Source organism: Tripterygium wilfordii, chromosome 1, assembly GCF_013401445.1.
Source record: "Tripterygium wilfordii isolate XIE 37 chromosome 1, ASM1340144v1, whole genome shotgun sequence".
NCBI lineage: Eukaryota > Viridiplantae > Streptophyta > Magnoliopsida > Celastrales > Celastraceae > Tripterygium > Tripterygium wilfordii.
Genome location: NC_052232.1, coordinates 7,900,442 through 7,917,587, shown reverse-complemented (window position 1 = coordinate 7,917,587; position 17,146 = coordinate 7,900,442). Strand labels below are relative to the sequence as shown.

Sequence of the window (17,146 nt, the reverse complement as noted above, 5' to 3'; positions counted from 1 at the left end):
GTTCTAGGCGCAAGGTCTGCACATTATTATCCTTAAAAAGACAATCTTGGTTGAGAAAGATTGTATCTTTACTTATAAATCACATCAAAGACGTACTTAACTGATGTAGGATACTAAAAGTGTTTACATATTAACAAAAAGAACTTGTGATATTTCTAATATGGAATTAGTCACGTTTTCTATTTAGCTCTATGGATGTACATTGTTCCTAATTTCACAACTCATTTAAAATAATTAACTTATAACGAGTTATATACGAGTCTATCTTTCTTTGGTCATATTTAGTTGTCTCACGTTTAGGCGTACACATATAGAGCCATAGAAAAGAATATGCTTCTTAGACTCAATCTTTGGATTAGTTAAATCACTCCATTGCATCTTTCCTCTCCCCTTGTTCCTTCCCTTTTGTCTTTGATAATCAATTGTCATACTGCAAAAGACAAAATAAAAAGAATTTGTAATGCCCTCTTTGCAATAATAGGTTGTGTTGGGTGAATTTACGCGTGTCTAGTCTGACCCGAGTTTGGGCTTAGTGAGTATGTTGATTAATTGTTCTCAGTTACCAAAAAAAATGTAAAGTGAACTTGAATCTACCAAACTCAGCCACATTAATTAGGAGGTTATTCAATTTTGTGTTTGAAATTGCCCTCTCATTTGATCATCAAACCTTAATTAAATTGAATCAAAAACTAATATGTACTAAGATACGAGAAAATTCACTGAAATCCAAATATCAATTACAATATATATATATATATATCACATATTTGAGTACTCACCACTGACATGTTCAATTTCAGAAGTTGGTTCATCGTCCTCATAATCAATATCAACATGATCATCATGATGAATACCACCAAAAGCAGCAGCATGGCCATGACCAAAAGCTGTAATGTGGTCTTTAAGAGATCTCTTATGCTTAAAATCAGACCCACAAATGCAAAACCAAATCTTGCCACAATTCTTCTCATGGGTTCTCCAGTCCCCTTTGACAGCAAATGATTTGGCACATTTCCTACACATGAAGGGCTTGATGCCATGCTTCCTCTTGTAGTGTGTTTGGAGAGTTCTGAAGTCTTTGAGAGGCCTTGATCTTGGGTTGTCAATGTTGTGCTTGCATCCTGGTGCACAGCAGTAGCAAGGGAGTCTTAGCATTGCTGTGGGTTGCGTTCCCTTCAGAGACTCTGATCCTTTTCTGTACTGAGATCCATGTCCCCACATATGCATCTGCAATTAGTGTAATAGGGAACATGTCATGAACTTATGACCCAAAATTTACACACATACACCCGTATCATCTTGACTTGGTTCTGATTTTTTCTATTTTTAAAAAAATACCAAGTCGGGTTCTTCTCCTACCCGTATCAAATAGAACATGTTGAGCCAAATCGTCTTCATGTAAAACATGCTTTAGTTAGATCGGGAATAGGGTTTTATGAAACCATATCACACACACATATATGTATATATACCTGCAAGTTGTTGTATCTGTTGAAGGTCTTTGAGCAAACAGGACAGGAAAACTGAGTAGGTCCAATGAGTATTTGAGAAAGAGTAGGAATCCAATACCGATGACCCTGCACCTTGTGTTCTTCTTGTCTAGTAGTGGGGTTCAAGTAGTTTATCAGAGGAAGAGCTTCTTTGATTGGAGGTGGAGGTGGAGGTGGAGGAGGAGGAGATGAGCTTTGAGAATGAGGATTTTGACTCTCAATAATAATATTGGAGGTAATAAATTTGTTGTTTGATGAGTAGACATGATGAAGAGGAGAGGGAGAGGGAGAGGGAGAGGGGTTTGAGTTAGAAAAAGTGGCTGAAGAGGATTGAGGGATCAGGGGCATGAAGTTGAACCAGCCAGGGATGAAAGTGGAGTAAGGATCTGCCATTGTCAAGAGACTGGAAGAACAAGACTGAGTGATGAGCTAGGTGTGTGTGGTTTGTTCTCTTTGGGTAGATAAATAGGAGAGAGAGAGACCATTTAATATTTATTTTCTAAAAATAATAATGTAAATAAATAAAACGACTTAAAAGGGATAACGAGACATATATATATATATATATATATATCAACGAGAGGTGATTCGGTTGACAATCGACTGGATTAGACATATGTGTGCCTAAATTTTAATTCTAATGAAACAAATTTAAAAAAACAAGACATATATATTATAATAATATAATTGTAATCTAGTTAGTACTGTTAAGTAGTAGTTTGAGAATCAAACCACCATCCGGCATTTGTCTTGGTGAGTGTGTTTTGTGTTTCTTATTCTTTGAACATATTTATACAAATATACTTCATTATATTTACTGTTTCTTTCCACCATCCCCTCCTTTGTGAATTTTTTTTAGAATAATAGAAATTTGTATTAAACCAACAAAACACAAGTTACACAATACATAGATGAGGAGACTCATATAGAAACATAACAAGAAAAACGAACTGGTAAATCAAGAACAAAGGAAAGACTCAAAACAATAGAACAATCAAAACTCATAAGACAATAATTAAGGGCTCAATATAGATTTATTTTTTTGTCTTTTTTGAAATACCGCAAAGAAATATGTTTGCAGTTGGAATCCAAGTTTGAACACACATATGAAGATAAAACCGTGTGGACCCGATGTATCCTGAAACATCTTTCTTAAGATATATTTAATTTAAATTTTTACAGTCTAGAAGAGCTCAAAATAATAGTAAATAAATTAGCCCATGAAATTGGGTTTATGTTCAAATTAACCAACCCTAAAATATGAATTTTCATGGGAAAATCGGCTTTTAATTAGTTTACTAAAATGAATAAAATAAATTACTGGTGTTTGACTTTTCGGGAGAAATGTTGACCAACTGTATAATAAATTTGAAGCAAAATTTGTGCAACAAAATAAATTAATTAATAAATAAAACAATAACAAGAAGAAGAAGAATTCAGTTTCCCAAATCATTCATGTTTTCTATACACGAGGAGGGTAACTAGGTTGAATGGTCAAAGACTCAAAGTGACATATAAAACACAGACTTCAAGTGTTTTTTTTTTTTTTTTTTTTTTTTTTTTGTGAATAATATTATGGTGTTTAATTGCATGTAATATGTTTTCAAGGCCGCACGAGTGGGTTTTGGGAGATGGGGAGTCTCCAATATCCAAGGCTGCGTTTTGATGTAACCAAACATGCGTGCCTCCCGAATTGGAACTCCCATAAAAACCCACATATGTGATATGACAATACATATATATATATATATACACACACACATACATGACACACACACACACAATATATATAATCTAAAATAATATGGATGAAGGAAAAGAGTTATGCCTAATCAATATGATAAGTGACGCAGAGCTGGAATACCTCTAAAATTACTCTGAGAAAGATACTGACTTGAGTGTCGGAGTATAAACGAGTTACAAAGAGGTCACCCTCCCTTTGTTCTTGTAGGATCTAAGAGGTTTGTTGTCTGCGTCACAAACCTTCTTAGCTGCTGAAGAGTAGATCGTGCATAATTTTGCATGCACAAATATTAATTAATAAAAACATAATTCAACAAAAGCTACTCTTTCACAGTAATCTCATAATTCAATTAAAAATTGTAAAATAATAATGAACAAAATAGTAATGGTGTTGTTTTTTTTTTTTTTTTTTTTGTGAAAATGATAATAGTCCATGGTGACACATGATGATAATGACCTGCATGAGGATGATTGGAAGTGACTGTTCACGTACTCCCCAGACGTCACCTGTTCATAATTCCCATTAATCTGCCAGTAGAGCTCCTGTGATTAATGGATGATAGTGATTGCCAAATATTGGTGGATGCATGGGGTCTTGCTTCATGCTTCCCTCTCAACATCAACCACCTAATTATCTACACCCAATATATGTGCGGTTTGGTAGTGTGTTTGCATTACGTTTAGGTGTACATCACCTCACAATATCACAGTTTTTTATCTCGCAGCACCTCACCTCACCTCACCTCACAGCACTCTCAAAAGCTTACAATATATGTTGAATTGTCCCACGTAATCAAATTAGGTCAATCATTTTATTTTAGATTAATGTATAATGTAAACGTTAAGTGATTTTATATTAATATTATTAGTCATCTAATATAACCGTAATTTAGATAAGCCAAACATGCCTCACAACACCGCATCACAGTTTTAAAAGTGATGCACCAAACAGCTTCGCGTTTAAACTAATCTCATAGCACCGCACAACAATTCATAGCACACCCAAACGGACACATAATTGGTTAATTTGGATTACATATGAAGTTGACATTATTCAAAGTTATGTTTATTATTCTTGCATTGATCTATCTTTAGGGTGGCAATCTCAAAGAGATGTCCACAACCCACTGAAACCAACAATGACTCCGTTTGGTAAAGCGGGTTACATTGATTTTTAACACTAGTTTAAAAATTGTAATATTGTTCGTTTTTTTTTCCATCAATTCACTGTAAATACATTGGGTCCATGGAAATGGAGATTTTGCCCTCTCACACATCAAAAATGGTTCGGTCTGGAGTTCATGTTCACTATGGATACCTCAAATTACCCTCAAGACTTTGTTGACTCTTTGGCCATGCCTTGTTATTGTAGAGATACTTGAGTTTTTTTTATATAGATTACATTGCTTGGTGTTCTCCAGGCGATGTAGGATTACAAGTACGATAATTTGTGCAAAGCAGTGATGATTGATTTATTGAGAACATTAATCAAAGAAAATGAGAAATATTTTTTAAAAATTTGTTAATGTCAAGAACAGTAATGCATGTATATTATATATAGATATCTATATACTGGGGGTTGGTTTACATTAAATGTGGATGACCTTTCATTTTCAAACATGTTTCTGCCTCCACAAACAAAAGAGATAAATGTCACTACTAGTGCTGGATGCTTTCAATGTAAGAAAAACCCAGGCCTAGTTTTTTTGGCTCTTCAAAGCAGAAGTCCAAAATTGAAATAATTGGGTACGTTGTGTACAAAGAAATGGACACAATAGCACTAACTGGAGTCTGTCTGCAGAAAGCAGATATCAACTATCTGTCTTTGAAGGGGCAGTGTGTGGCAGAAAATAGACCTCTCAATGCACCAATACAAACAAAGATTAATGACAGAGACTCATACTTTTTCCATTAATTTCCAGTTCAGCCTGGAGAGACCTTGCAGCTATGGGATGTTGGGATTTAGTATGAAGACTGTTTGATGTGCAGTAACCCGATTTGATGACTCGACTCAAGAAGATTGTTGTGAATCATTTGAGTGTATTTTTCGGGAGACTTACCCCCTAGAACAGAGGTGAGGGCCGATAGGACCGAACCGGAGTGCTTAGAAATTTTTTTGGGGGCCTTTAATGTAATTTTCAACCCAATTGTTAAGTGTAGAGTTAGGGTTTATAAGTGTAATTATAACCCTACAGTCACATCTTGTATTTTTTTTCTTCGAAATAGTGAAAACTCTCTACAATTCCATTGATGTAGGCACAATTACCCGAACCATGTAAATCTTTGCGTCTTATTATCGTTTATTCTCCGGTGTTGATTTCGTTCCCAAAATGGGATTCAATTCACAGATATTATTACACAGAAGCTAACTAGCAGACGATTATACAATTCGTAGCATTTTGGAGTTCATACGCTCAATGCATATCCCGCAAATCCTGTTTTGAAATGGACCTACATTATTACAGTTTGTGCAGTACTGCTGTACTGTGATAGCGAAGGGTTTCTTTAGCAAAAACCTAAATACAAGCGCTAATGACAAGCTACATAGATATATACTTATACATACATATATATATATATATATATATATATAGATTCCCTTCTCAACAGCATTTGATGGTGATACTGACAAAGGGACCACTCCACCCATCTCCCAACAAAATTTACCGGGAGTTAAAGTGATCATATTCCAATTTTAGTAGGGTCTATAGTATATGGTTTGTGTTTTCATACTTGGCCAACATCAAATGATACAAACTCATAGAATATGTGATTGGTGTCTATAGTTTGTCATTTGCATTATTGCATATTTATTTTTGTCTATGCAAAAATCTGCACGACCCACATGTTAGCAGTTGGGGTTCAAGTTGTGACGTAAACGAATCTCCGATCCGCAAAAGCAATGGGCGGACGACCCTTCGTGGCCTGGGGACACTCCGACGCTCAAAACAATGTCTTTCTTAAAAATGAAATCAAAGTATCAAATGTCACAATTCAAAGTGCGTACTTCATCTCAGGTTGATAGTTCCTTTTATATGCATTGTGATACGTTTGTTAAGATTATCATATTTCGGTTGTTAGGTTTGTTAGGATCTTGATTTGATCCTGACGTTGAGGTTGATCTTGTCGTTAGTGTTGTTGTAATATGATGATGCATCTTGATCTTGTGTTGTGGTTCATACTTATTCCCCGTCATATCCCTTTCTTTTCTTTTCTTTTTTTTAATATAGAAGAAGGGAATGAGAAGGTTAGAACTCGAGATTTTAATGAGATACCACACACATGAATGTCATTTAAACTTCTCGTGGTCCTCGTATCCCTTTCTTCTTGACTTGACTTCCTAGTTTGATTTCTTTGATTTTGTTTTTTTTGGTTTTTCGGAACCACAGCGAAAATGGGCTGGGCCTGTAATGTTTGTAAGAGACGAGGTTTTGTCACTAGCCCACTACGGCTGCTATTATTCTATTAAGGCCTGCTAAGAAACAAATGGGCTGGACCATGAAATCTCTAACAGCCAGGTAACATACATTTTGGACAGTGGACACCCATATATGTCCGTGTTTCACGTATTTGATGCGTTCATGTATCATTTATTATTTGATGTTCTTAATGGGCCGTTCATAAACCATCCGGCCCACTGCGAGAGTAAGAATGCTTTAAATGATTATGGAAAGCATAGTAGAGTCCAATCGCATTTTCCTCAAAACGTCTCGACACAACCGATCAATATCGATTAGAAGATTTAACTTGTATAGATTGTCATTGGTATAACTAGTTGCATCTCTACGCTTCCCACGATATATAATTATAATAATAACCTAAATGATGAATTATTGAAAGAGGAAACAATCAAAGAACATATGCTCTTATCTCAATCTTAGATAAGCAAATGTTGAAAATTTCTTAATTGATCTTTTTAGGATGTCGTTAACCAATTTCCATGCTAGCCTTTCAAAATTGTTTGTGGGAACATTTTTCACCACCTTGTCTAGTTTGGTAAGACATTTTGAAAATAGCAAATATACTAGTAGAAATGGTGGTAGCAGAAATGCTGGAGAATTTTAGTAGCAGAAATGCTGCTCGAACTTTATAATATCAATAAATTTATTTATTTATTAATTAATTAATTTATAATAACACATGAAGTGAGGGTATAAAGGGAATAAAAAAGTTAATGGGGATAATATTGACTTTTGACTGTGAAATGCTACTAAAATGCTTCATACAATTAGCATAAAATATTGAGTAAAAATGTCTCGGATTACGTACCAAAAAAACCCGTTTGGTAAGGCAATAGCATTTATTTGCTAGTATAAATGCTACAAAAAATACTCATCCAAACGGGGCCCTTAGCTACTTTATCCTCTGTTACCTATATATATTTTTTATTTTGATTTGTGCACGTATAAATAGATGACCTTTTGCTTATTTGGCACAACAAAAGCAGAAACTGCCAGCGGATCCGCTGGAGTTTTATAAGCTTCCATTGAGAGCTTATACAGCGGAAATGCTGTACATTATTATTTTTTTTCCAAAATTTTTTATGTGGGTCTTACATAATGATTACATTTTTATTATTTTTTAATAAAGGTTGGGCCCGCATGCATGACAACATTAATTTCTTTTACTTTTTTATTAATATTTACAACATTATTTTTTATTTTAAACATTTTAACTTAACGCATTATCTTAATTAATTTTACATAAGTAATTAATATACTATTTAAAATATTTAAATTTTATACTTAACATTAATTTTATTAGTAAATTTTATTTAATAAATTAAATATAAGATTAATAAAAATAAAATCATTATTATAAAATCATTATATTTAATATTTAATAACAATAATTATTTTATTAGTTTTATTAACAAAATTATATTTATTATATTAAATTTAATAACAAAATGTGATATAAAAATTATAAAATCTAATATTATAATACTTTAATTCATCAATATTTCCACTAGCATCAATTTTTAGTTCGTCAAACATCTCACAACATATTACACAGCTTTAAGCTCAGCATATTTCTCACAGCATTTCCATTAGTATTGAAAATCAATCTATCCGCTCTACCAAACGCACCCCTTGTGATAAATTTTTTTGTTTTGTTTTAGATTGTAGTATTTTAACAACATGATTCATGAATATATCTTTGTAGTCAGATTTCTAATTCAAAAACAGATGTATATTTTCATTTTTTTGGGACATTGTTAGGATACATGTATCAAGAATGTAATTAACGTTTACGTGCATGAATTATGTTAATATTTGATAAATATTTTTAACGTATACATGTTATGCTAACTCAATTTTTTCAATTGTGTGGAAAGTATTTGACATATTCTTTACCTACCTCATTCAGTTTCCAAGCAATCCAATCCACGTGACAGCCATTCAGAGCAACCGTAAAGGGTAAAGTGGATGTAAAAAAGTGTTGCTAAAACTTTATATTATTTCCGTGTTACTTCAATGTAATATATGAGTCCGGTTGATAGATAATTTTTTCAATAAGGTATATGTCAATAGATATGATGGTGATGGATACATTGGATAATAGTGATAGTAGATATGTCGTCTAAATGGTTATATCAATAAAATAATACATTTCAATATGGTTAGAATACATATGCATCCCCCGCCTTTATGGAAAGCCAAATCAAATGGGAAATCGGGAACCTTCCAAGAAGCACAATGACATCCTTCCATAAAAAAGTGAATTCAAACGCTGCCGTTGCAGCCCACCAATCCCCGTTGACTCCTCCCTATAATTGGACTTAGTCAACGAATTGAACAGTTATAAAGACATTGACTTAGTTTGGTAAGGCATTTTGAAAATAGCAGATATACTAGTGGAAATGATGGTAGCAGAAATGTTGGAGAATTTTAGTAGCAGAAATGCTGCTCGAATGTTGTGTGATGTTTGGTTGAACTTTTGCTGGTAACATTTTTGCTGAGTAGCATATATTAAATGATAAATATTTTATAATATCAATAAATTTATTTACTTTTTAATTAATTTATAATAACACATGAAGTGAGGGTATAAATGGAATAAAAAAATTAATGGGGATAATATTGACTTTTGACGGTGAAATGTTACTAAAATGCTTCATACAAGTAACATGTCAAAAGTAACATAAAATGCTGAGTAAAAATGTCTCGAATTACGTGCCAAAAAACTCGTTTGGTAAGGTAGTAGCATTTATACTAACAAATAGTATAAATACTACAAAAAATGCTCCTCCAAACGGGGTCATTATATGTATTTACGTGGTTGTAACAATGCAGCTGCAGGATACCAATGCAAGCCTGCCGATGTAGCCAATCAGGTCTCGCCTCCCCCGCATACCACAAGGAGCCAAGAATAAAACGCAAAGCGTCGCACATTTCAAGGACTCGCAGCCAACTCCACAAATCTCTCTCCCGCTCCACCATTCGCTGTTCGTCTTACAACGCAGGAGCGAGAGGCGGAGACGCAAGCAAGCCATCCAATCAGAGTCACAGCAGCAAATCAAGGTATACAACGAACCGTATTGAAATTATATATATCTTCGTGTATTTAGATTGTCTGATTTATACTTTTCTACCTTCTTTGAGGATCCATAAAATCTACCGATCTATACATACGTGTCCTTTTGTTTGTGCTATTTGATTTTTTTTTATTTGTCGACGGATCTGAGATTTTGCTGTTAAATCTATTCTGTCTCGAGATTCTTTGATGTGGTAGATGTATTGTTTGTTTGATTTTAGAATTTGTTGTCTGATGTAATTGGCCTGCTGTGGAGGAGATCGAGCGAGATCTATTATCATTCGATGTTGATTTGATTGGAAATGAGTTCTTACTGCCTTGGCGTACTAATAATACACTGTTTTCATAATGTTACTGACGGATCAACCAGATCTCTCGTTTTCAAGAAGCTTTCAGAATTCAACCCGTGGGATGGTTGTTTTGATGGAGAGAAAACGTGATGTGCCTTTTCCCGGATTTCTGATGTTATTTAATTGATTATTTGTTGTTAGATTCGTCAAATTTGCATATCTATGCCTCCTTTTATTTCCAGAGGTTTTATAAATCTAGATAGCGTTAGGAGAGTTGTATTTATAAATCCAGATAGCGTTAGGAGAGTTGTATTTGTAAATTTGTCTTCTTTTGGAACTTTGATCTATTATGGTTTTTACTGAGGGATTCTAGTGGCTGGACTATATTCTTGAAAGAATTTTAATAGGATACTTTTTGGCTATATTGACCTGGAAAATGCCCTTTTGAGTTTTGACTGCTAACTTTACATCCCTCATTTTGAATAACAATTTTGTAATGCAACAAAAGTTTGTTAGTGGTTTCTTTTGGAGATTATATGAATAGACTCCCTTGTTTAAAATAGTATTGATTGCGTATTATTTTTTTTGAACTGTCTTTTATTTAAGTATGCATAGTTGCTGAAATGGTTATATTTATGGCTCCTCACAGTCGAGATCTACAACAGGCGAACATGTGGCCTATTGGTAGTAGGGATGCAACCTAAAAGTCACAATTCAATTCTTTAAAACAATTCCTCTGCATATTATGTGGGGGTAAGTTCTCTGTACATCTTGTTTGTCCCTGACCTTGCTCACTGCGGGAGCTTTGTTCATGAGAGTTGTTTACCTTTTATTTAAATATGTATCCATGGCCACATGTTCCTTTTTAGTGTCTCAAGCGGTCTTCTTAATCTTTGTATGGGGTAAGTTCCGTGGTGTTATTTTGATCCACTTTTATTAAAATAATGTTTCCTTCAGTTAGACTGTTATGGTCATTCCTATTGATATTATGTTCTTGGAACTTGCCACCCAAATGCTTCACTTTTTGGGATAAAGGCTTTGATGATGATGATGTGCCTCAAATGTTTTTCTTCTAAAATTTAAACATTCGGTCTTACTGTTTATCTTTTTTCAGACTTTCTTGAGGCTTGTCTATATATCTGAATGAAAAACAAGATGGTAACTCTTAGCTGGGGAAAAGAGCCAATACATTGCCTACGATATCATCGATGCTGGTTTACTTTGTTCTCAAGTCAGCTGCTTTATCACTTTTCCATACATGCTTACAGATTTACTAAGCGCATTGTTGTATGATACCAGGCATTGATTATTTGATTCTGTTCTGTACTTTTGGGTTGTGTTCATCTCCTTATACGTTTATGGGTACAATGCTTCTATGAAATGGTGGTTCCTGATAATGTCTACTGGTGTATTCAATGTTTGCTAAGTCACCATTGCTAATGTAATCTTATTGTCTGACCATATTGGTTTAACGTTACGCTGATGTAGTATATTTCCTATTGTTCCTATAACCCAACGCATTAAACTTTCTGTATTTGTCAAGGTTTTAAAGATGCTCCAAGTTTTCTACAATTGTATGAATTTATGTTGCTGATGAAATTGGAGTGAACAGCTCATATAATTGTATCCTTCTTTGTTTCCTAGCAGGATCGAACTACCATTGATGTTCCATTAGTCCTGGAATCCATATCTCATTCCATCTTATCTCAACTCATAACCAATTGGATTTTCAGATTATGTTGCCCTGTTTAACGTTTAGGTTTTTGCTTAAATTTGTCATTTATATGTTCTAATGTGTCACTAATATTTTGTATCTCACTTCTGTATGTTTTTGCAATCAATGCATAAATAATGTTTTAACATATGTGCAGGGGAAGTCAAGATGGTTGATCAGGTTCAACACCCTACTGTCATGCAAAAGGTAGCTGGCTCGCTACTCCATTCTAGCATTTCACAAGACTATCAAGGTTTTGATGGGGCATATTCAAGGCCTGCTGCCTTATACCAGCGCCGCACATATGGCAATTATTCCAATGCTGCGTTCCAATACCCCATGGTGCGCGCCTGCGGGGCCACCAGTGATTTGTCCATGGTTCAATCAACTGCTTCAATTTTTGTCCAAGCCCCCAAGGAGAAAGGATTTGCTGGATTTGCTATCGACTTTCTTATGGGAGGAGTATCTGCTGCAGTATCCAAGACAGCTGCTGCCCCTATTGAGCGCGTCAAGCTTTTGATTCAGAACCAGGATGAGATGATTAAAACTGGCAGACTCTCTGAGCCTTACAAGGGCATTGGTGAGTGTTTTAAGCGAACAATTCAGGAGGAAGGTTTCATGTCATTGTGGAGGGGGAACGCGGTTAATGTCATCCGTTACTTCCCCACACAGGTTTGGCTAATTATTATCTTTGCATTCAATCTTTATTTCTTAATTTCTTTAGTTCACAATTTTCTTATTGCAATATCAAATTGTTGCAGGCCTTGAATTTTGCATTCAAGGATTACTTTAAGAGCCTCTTCAACTTCAAGAAAGACAGAGATGGTTACTGGAAATGGTTTGCTGGAAACTTGGGATCAGGAGGGGCTGCTGGTGCTTCTTCCCTTCTTTTTGTTTATTCCCTTGACTATGCCCGTACTCGTTTGACCAATGATGCTAAGGCTGCAAAGAAAGGAGGAGAGAGGCAGTTTAATGGGCTGGTTGATGTCTACAGGAAGACATTGAAATCTGATGGTCTTGCTGGTCTTTACCGTGGGTTTAACATTTCATGTGTTGGAATTATCGTATACCGAGGACTCTACTTTGGTATGTATGATTCTCTGAAGCCAGTGCTCTTGACTGGAGATTTGCAGGTTAGTGAAATGTTCTTAAAGAATTATGTTCTGAATTGATATGGGGTTGCAAGCTTAAGTTTTGATTGTACCAAGTTATAGCACTTCCCCTAAAGTTATTTAGTGCATCAGTTGATGCATATTTTATTTTTATTGACATCATCTTTTTTAAGCTTGTACATGCATTTCCTTTGCTAGCTATATGCTTGATTGATTGGTTACCGTAGAATTCACTATTTTATGTGATGTTCTGAATGAGTGGATTTTGGTCAATAGCTTTGAGCTTTATTTGTTGTTTCTATTTCCCAATATGATCATCCTATCTTATTTTCAATAGCGGTTTAAATGTTTTGTGGACATTTGTTGTTTCTGAAACTATGAGTACTGAAAGTTGCTCCTATCTTTTGCATGTGAAGTTGGCAGCCCGTAAAAGTTTTTTTTGTCTCTCTTTTGAGCACAAATTGTCTGGTAGTTGCAGAAATTTGCTTTTGGTTTTCATCCTTGGACGTTGTTGTTTTCTTCTGGTTATCTCAGGATAGTTTCTTCGCTAGCTTTGCCCTTGGTTGGCTCGTCACTAATGGTGCTGGGCTTGCATCCTACCCAATCGACACTGTTCGCAGAAGAATGATGATGACCTCTGGTGAAGCTGTCAAGTATAATAGCTCTTTTGATGCGTTCTCCCAGATCTTGAAGAATGAGGGTGCTAAGTCTCTCTTCAAGGGTGCTGGAGCAAACATCCTTCGTGCTATTGCTGCTGCTGGCGTGCTTGCTGGTTACGACAAGCTTCAGCTGATAGTCTTTGGAAAGAAGTACTGATCTGGTGGTGCTTAGTTCTGCAATCCATCTCCGACATTTGATTGTTTTAGAATTTAGATGGTGATGATAATCTCAATTTTCTTTTGAGGATTGTACTCGCGGAAATTTTCTCGAAATTGTTTTTATAAGGAGAGTTTCTCCCTGAACCCATTTTTTATTTTGGATGGGATGGATTTTTTGATTTCACAAACATGTTTTATGAGAAATGCGTCCACGGCCAGTGCCTGCCTGGATGAGATTTTAGTTAAAAACCTTATGAAATATCAATTTTTTGCGCAATGTGCTTTATTTTATTACGATTTTATGTGTCTTGGAGAGGTGGTCTCCAGGGTGTTACATGAATCCGCCACTGGTGGAAATTATTGTGCTCACGAAAAAGCCAATCACTTGGAGGTTTACCACTCTTTTAAGGCAGGAATTCTACTTCTCACTTTCTAGAGGGGTATGGTTTGAATGCTTTGAGTTTTTTTAAGAAATAGCATTTCTATATATTTTTATTAGGCATATAACACTCTATTGTAACGAAGCCGCTACTGACATTAGCGGGGTTTAAAATTGTTGCTCAAAGCCGCAACTGGTAGTAGAGCTACCAGAAGCCTGTTGTAAACTGTAAACCTCCAGAAGATGATTTCACCGAAATTTCTTCTCCCCATTGTGGTGTAGAGCTACCCACTTTCGGCACCATAACAGGCCACATTGTGGGTTGTCAATCCAAGTATCTCGAGCCATCACTAGCCTTCTCTCTCGCTCTTGTTGAAGATAATTCAACTCATCTCTTCCGAGAAACAGATCATATACAGGGGTTGGTGTAGGCATTGTTGGGTTTCACAAAGGTCCCTTCTTCTGGAGTGTTTTGTTTAGTGATGACACTCTTCATTTGTTCTGGAAGACCATGGCAAAGGAATCAAGCAGAAACTATGATACTACAGTGGAAGAAACTCCTTCCCTTGCAGTGATGGACAGAGGATTTCTGCATTTCTTACCAATATGATTTTCATTTGTTTTCTTAGAGATTTATCTCTTCAATCAGCTATTCCCCCATTGATCCACTATCTTGTTTAGCTATCAATTTGAGATTTTTTTGGGCCTTTTCTTATCGTGTAGATGAGGCGGTGTGATTTATCCACCTTTGGAAAACAGGTCTAAGGTTATCCATAGCATGCATGATGAAGACAAAGCAAAAGAGACCAGACTACGTACATATCATCACAAAATTAAATGAACCATGTAGCCTAATTCCTTCTTGAGCAAGAGAAGGACATCTTACCAAAGCAAAAGAGACCAGATCCACATACATATCATCACCAAAACAAATTGCTTTATCTAGTATTCTGTGGTGGGACCCATGCTATATACACAATTATACATAAATATGTATATATATATATATTTATGTTGCAAAACAATTACAAACAAAATGCCGCTACTCACTGGGGTCTTCTGTCTTATTACAAGAAATCTAAATATGAAGGTTTTTTATATCCAAAATTGGTAGTCATAGATATGCTTTGTAACTTAATCTGGTAATCGTGATTCATACAACAAATGGAGTAATGGATTGTGGGAAGGAAGACCAACGACAACAATCAAGTATGTCAAACTGTGTAGACTTGGAAGGTCTATATCTTTGTTGTCACGTGTTGAACTTTGACTCAATTTACCCTGATTTTATTTGAGAAATTTCTATGCACACGAGCATGACGATATGAATTTAGACTCATGTCTACTGTCCAAAGAACAAATTTGTTTGGTATCATTATCGGTTATAAAAAAAGGACACATTCCTTTCAACATGATGACATGCATTATAAGTGATTATAACAACTTAATTATTTATTACTTTATAGTATAACATAATCATGCTTCATTGAAGTTGACTTGGATTCGAATCCACTTTGGAAAAAACTAGTGCTACCAAACAGTCTAATTTGTATAAATGAGATGCCATATAATCATCTTTTTGTTATTTTTGACTAGCTTTTCCAACTCCCAATTACTCTCTTTTTGTTCAATGCGCATGAAAGTGATTGACAAGTAAGATGGCATCAAATCAATTCCTTGCTTGCAAACTAGGGCTTGTTTGATCTCTCATCCCATGCATGGATATCATGACACAACCCTACTCCACTCTTTCCATTCATTGTTTATTGAAAGGAACTAAGCAAGTTTTTCTTTTTAAAATTGTTTATTATGATGAAGTATTGGGAGTGGGAGTGGGAGTGGGAGTGGGGGTGGTGATTCGGATTGGAATGTTAACGTATATATAGATGATTCCAGTTTCTAATCATTCACAACACGTTTTCTTAGAGAAAAACATTTTGTAATAACTCTGCAGTTAAATGTGTTTTTGTAAGAGTACTATTGAGATGTGTGACCTTCTGGAAAAGCAAAACTGTGTGCATCCGATGTATTCAAGGGAACTAAAGAACCCAAAATAAATAGTATTGTTGATGTGTATTGGGTTGAAAATTTTAATATGGAATGTACTAGCCAGCCTTCTAAACCTTACATTGGTGATAATTTCTTTGGCTATCTTTTGTTATCAAGTAAACCTTATCTTGTTTCCACTTTTAAAGCTGGTGTTATTGATGTTTAAAGGGGGGACCAAACCCTTTTTTTTTTGGGTTTTTATTCTTTTGAGGTGGGAGCAAGACAATATGCAAGGATAGGAGCTTTGAAGATTGCGCATATTTACACTTTTACAGCAGATATTGTATTGTACAGTCCCCCATATCTATCCATGCTCAATATATGTGGCTGCTAAAGATTTCACCGGCTGTGGAACCGGCATTTTACCACTTACTTTTACGCCTTAACGTCGGGTTAATTTACCTATTGTTGTTTAAAATATTTCAATTTGATCATCTAATGATAAAATTATTTTTGTGGCAGATTTTTCTATTTTAGGGCAGTCAAATTGCACATATGACAATCAATATTTGGACAGTCAATGTGTCACATGTGTAGTTTGATTACCCCAAAGTAAGAAAATCTATCAAAGAGACCAAGTTGAAACAATTTATCATTGGGTGACCAAATTAAAACATTTTAAACAACAGTGTATAAATTGAAACACTGATTATTTTTCAGTATACAAAAGTGATATTAACCCCTTAACGTCGCACTTTTCAGTTTTCACTAGTTTAATCTCCCCCTTTGTTGCGCGGTTTTTGTTAGTATCATCAATTTGTGAAGCTAATTAAGTGTAGCTGTAAACCAAAATTATAATATGCTCTAAAGAAAATACATATGACTATATGAGCCTAGTTGGTGAATTTTTTGGGTGCCAACCGTATGAATTGGGGAGGTCTTGAGTTCGATTCTCACTAGAAATAATAATCTTGTGATCACGCATTGAATTTTAACTCAACTTATATTCTCGTCAGGTCTCACTAGGAGTAATAACTTTGTGACCACGTTTGGATTTTGGTCCAACTTATATTA

General features: G+C 35.1%; 2 protein-coding genes across 2 annotated transcripts; one reads left to right on the top strand and one right to left on the bottom strand.

The window, feature by feature from the left end:
- Positions 1-346: 346 nt before the first annotated feature.
- LOC120003885 (zinc finger protein WIP2-like) lies at positions 347-1,884 on the bottom strand. The gene is made up of 3 exons (XM_038853029.1): positions 1,473-1,884; positions 780-1,227; positions 347-430 (listed from the first exon to the last, which is right to left on the bottom strand). Exons 1-3 carry the CDS (start codon positions 1,881-1,883, stop codon positions 426-428), a joined length of 864 nt encoding a protein of 287 aa, XP_038708957.1. The 5' UTR covers position 1,884; the 3' UTR covers positions 347-425.
- A 7,692-nt stretch (positions 1,885-9,576) lies between these two features.
- Positions 9,577-13,981, top strand: LOC119998614 (ADP,ATP carrier protein 1, mitochondrial-like). The gene is made up of 5 exons (XM_038845955.1): positions 9,577-9,757; positions 11,175-11,291; positions 11,932-12,446; positions 12,536-12,907; positions 13,421-13,981. The coding sequence occupies exons 2-5, from the start codon at positions 11,204-11,206 to the stop codon at positions 13,700-13,702; spliced, it is 1,257 nt and encodes a 418-aa protein (XP_038701883.1). The 5' UTR covers positions 9,577-9,757; positions 11,175-11,203; the 3' UTR covers positions 13,703-13,981.
- Positions 13,982-17,146: the final 3,165 nt, after the last annotated feature.

Excerpts from the sequence above, each read along its gene's own strand:
- LOC119998614 (XM_038845955.1), top strand. The coding sequence starts at position 11,204 with ATGAAAAACAAGATGGTAACTCTTAGCTGGGGAAAAGAGCCAATACAT. Across the intron at positions 11,292-11,931 it reads CTGGTTTACTTTGTTCTCAA|GGGAAGTCAAGATGGTTGAT; the intron begins GTCAGCTGCTTT and ends ACATATGTGCAG. Across the intron at positions 12,908-13,420 it reads TCTTGACTGGAGATTTGCAG|GATAGTTTCTTCGCTAGCTT; the intron begins GTTAGTGAAATG and ends TGGTTATCTCAG.
- LOC120003885 (XM_038853029.1), bottom strand. The coding sequence starts at position 1,883 with ATGGCAGATCCTTACTCCACTTTCATCCCTGGCTGGTTCAACTTCATG. Across the intron at positions 1,228-1,472 it reads ACAGATACAACAACTTGCAG|ATGCATATGTGGGGACATGG; the intron begins GTATATATACAT and ends CACTAATTGCAG.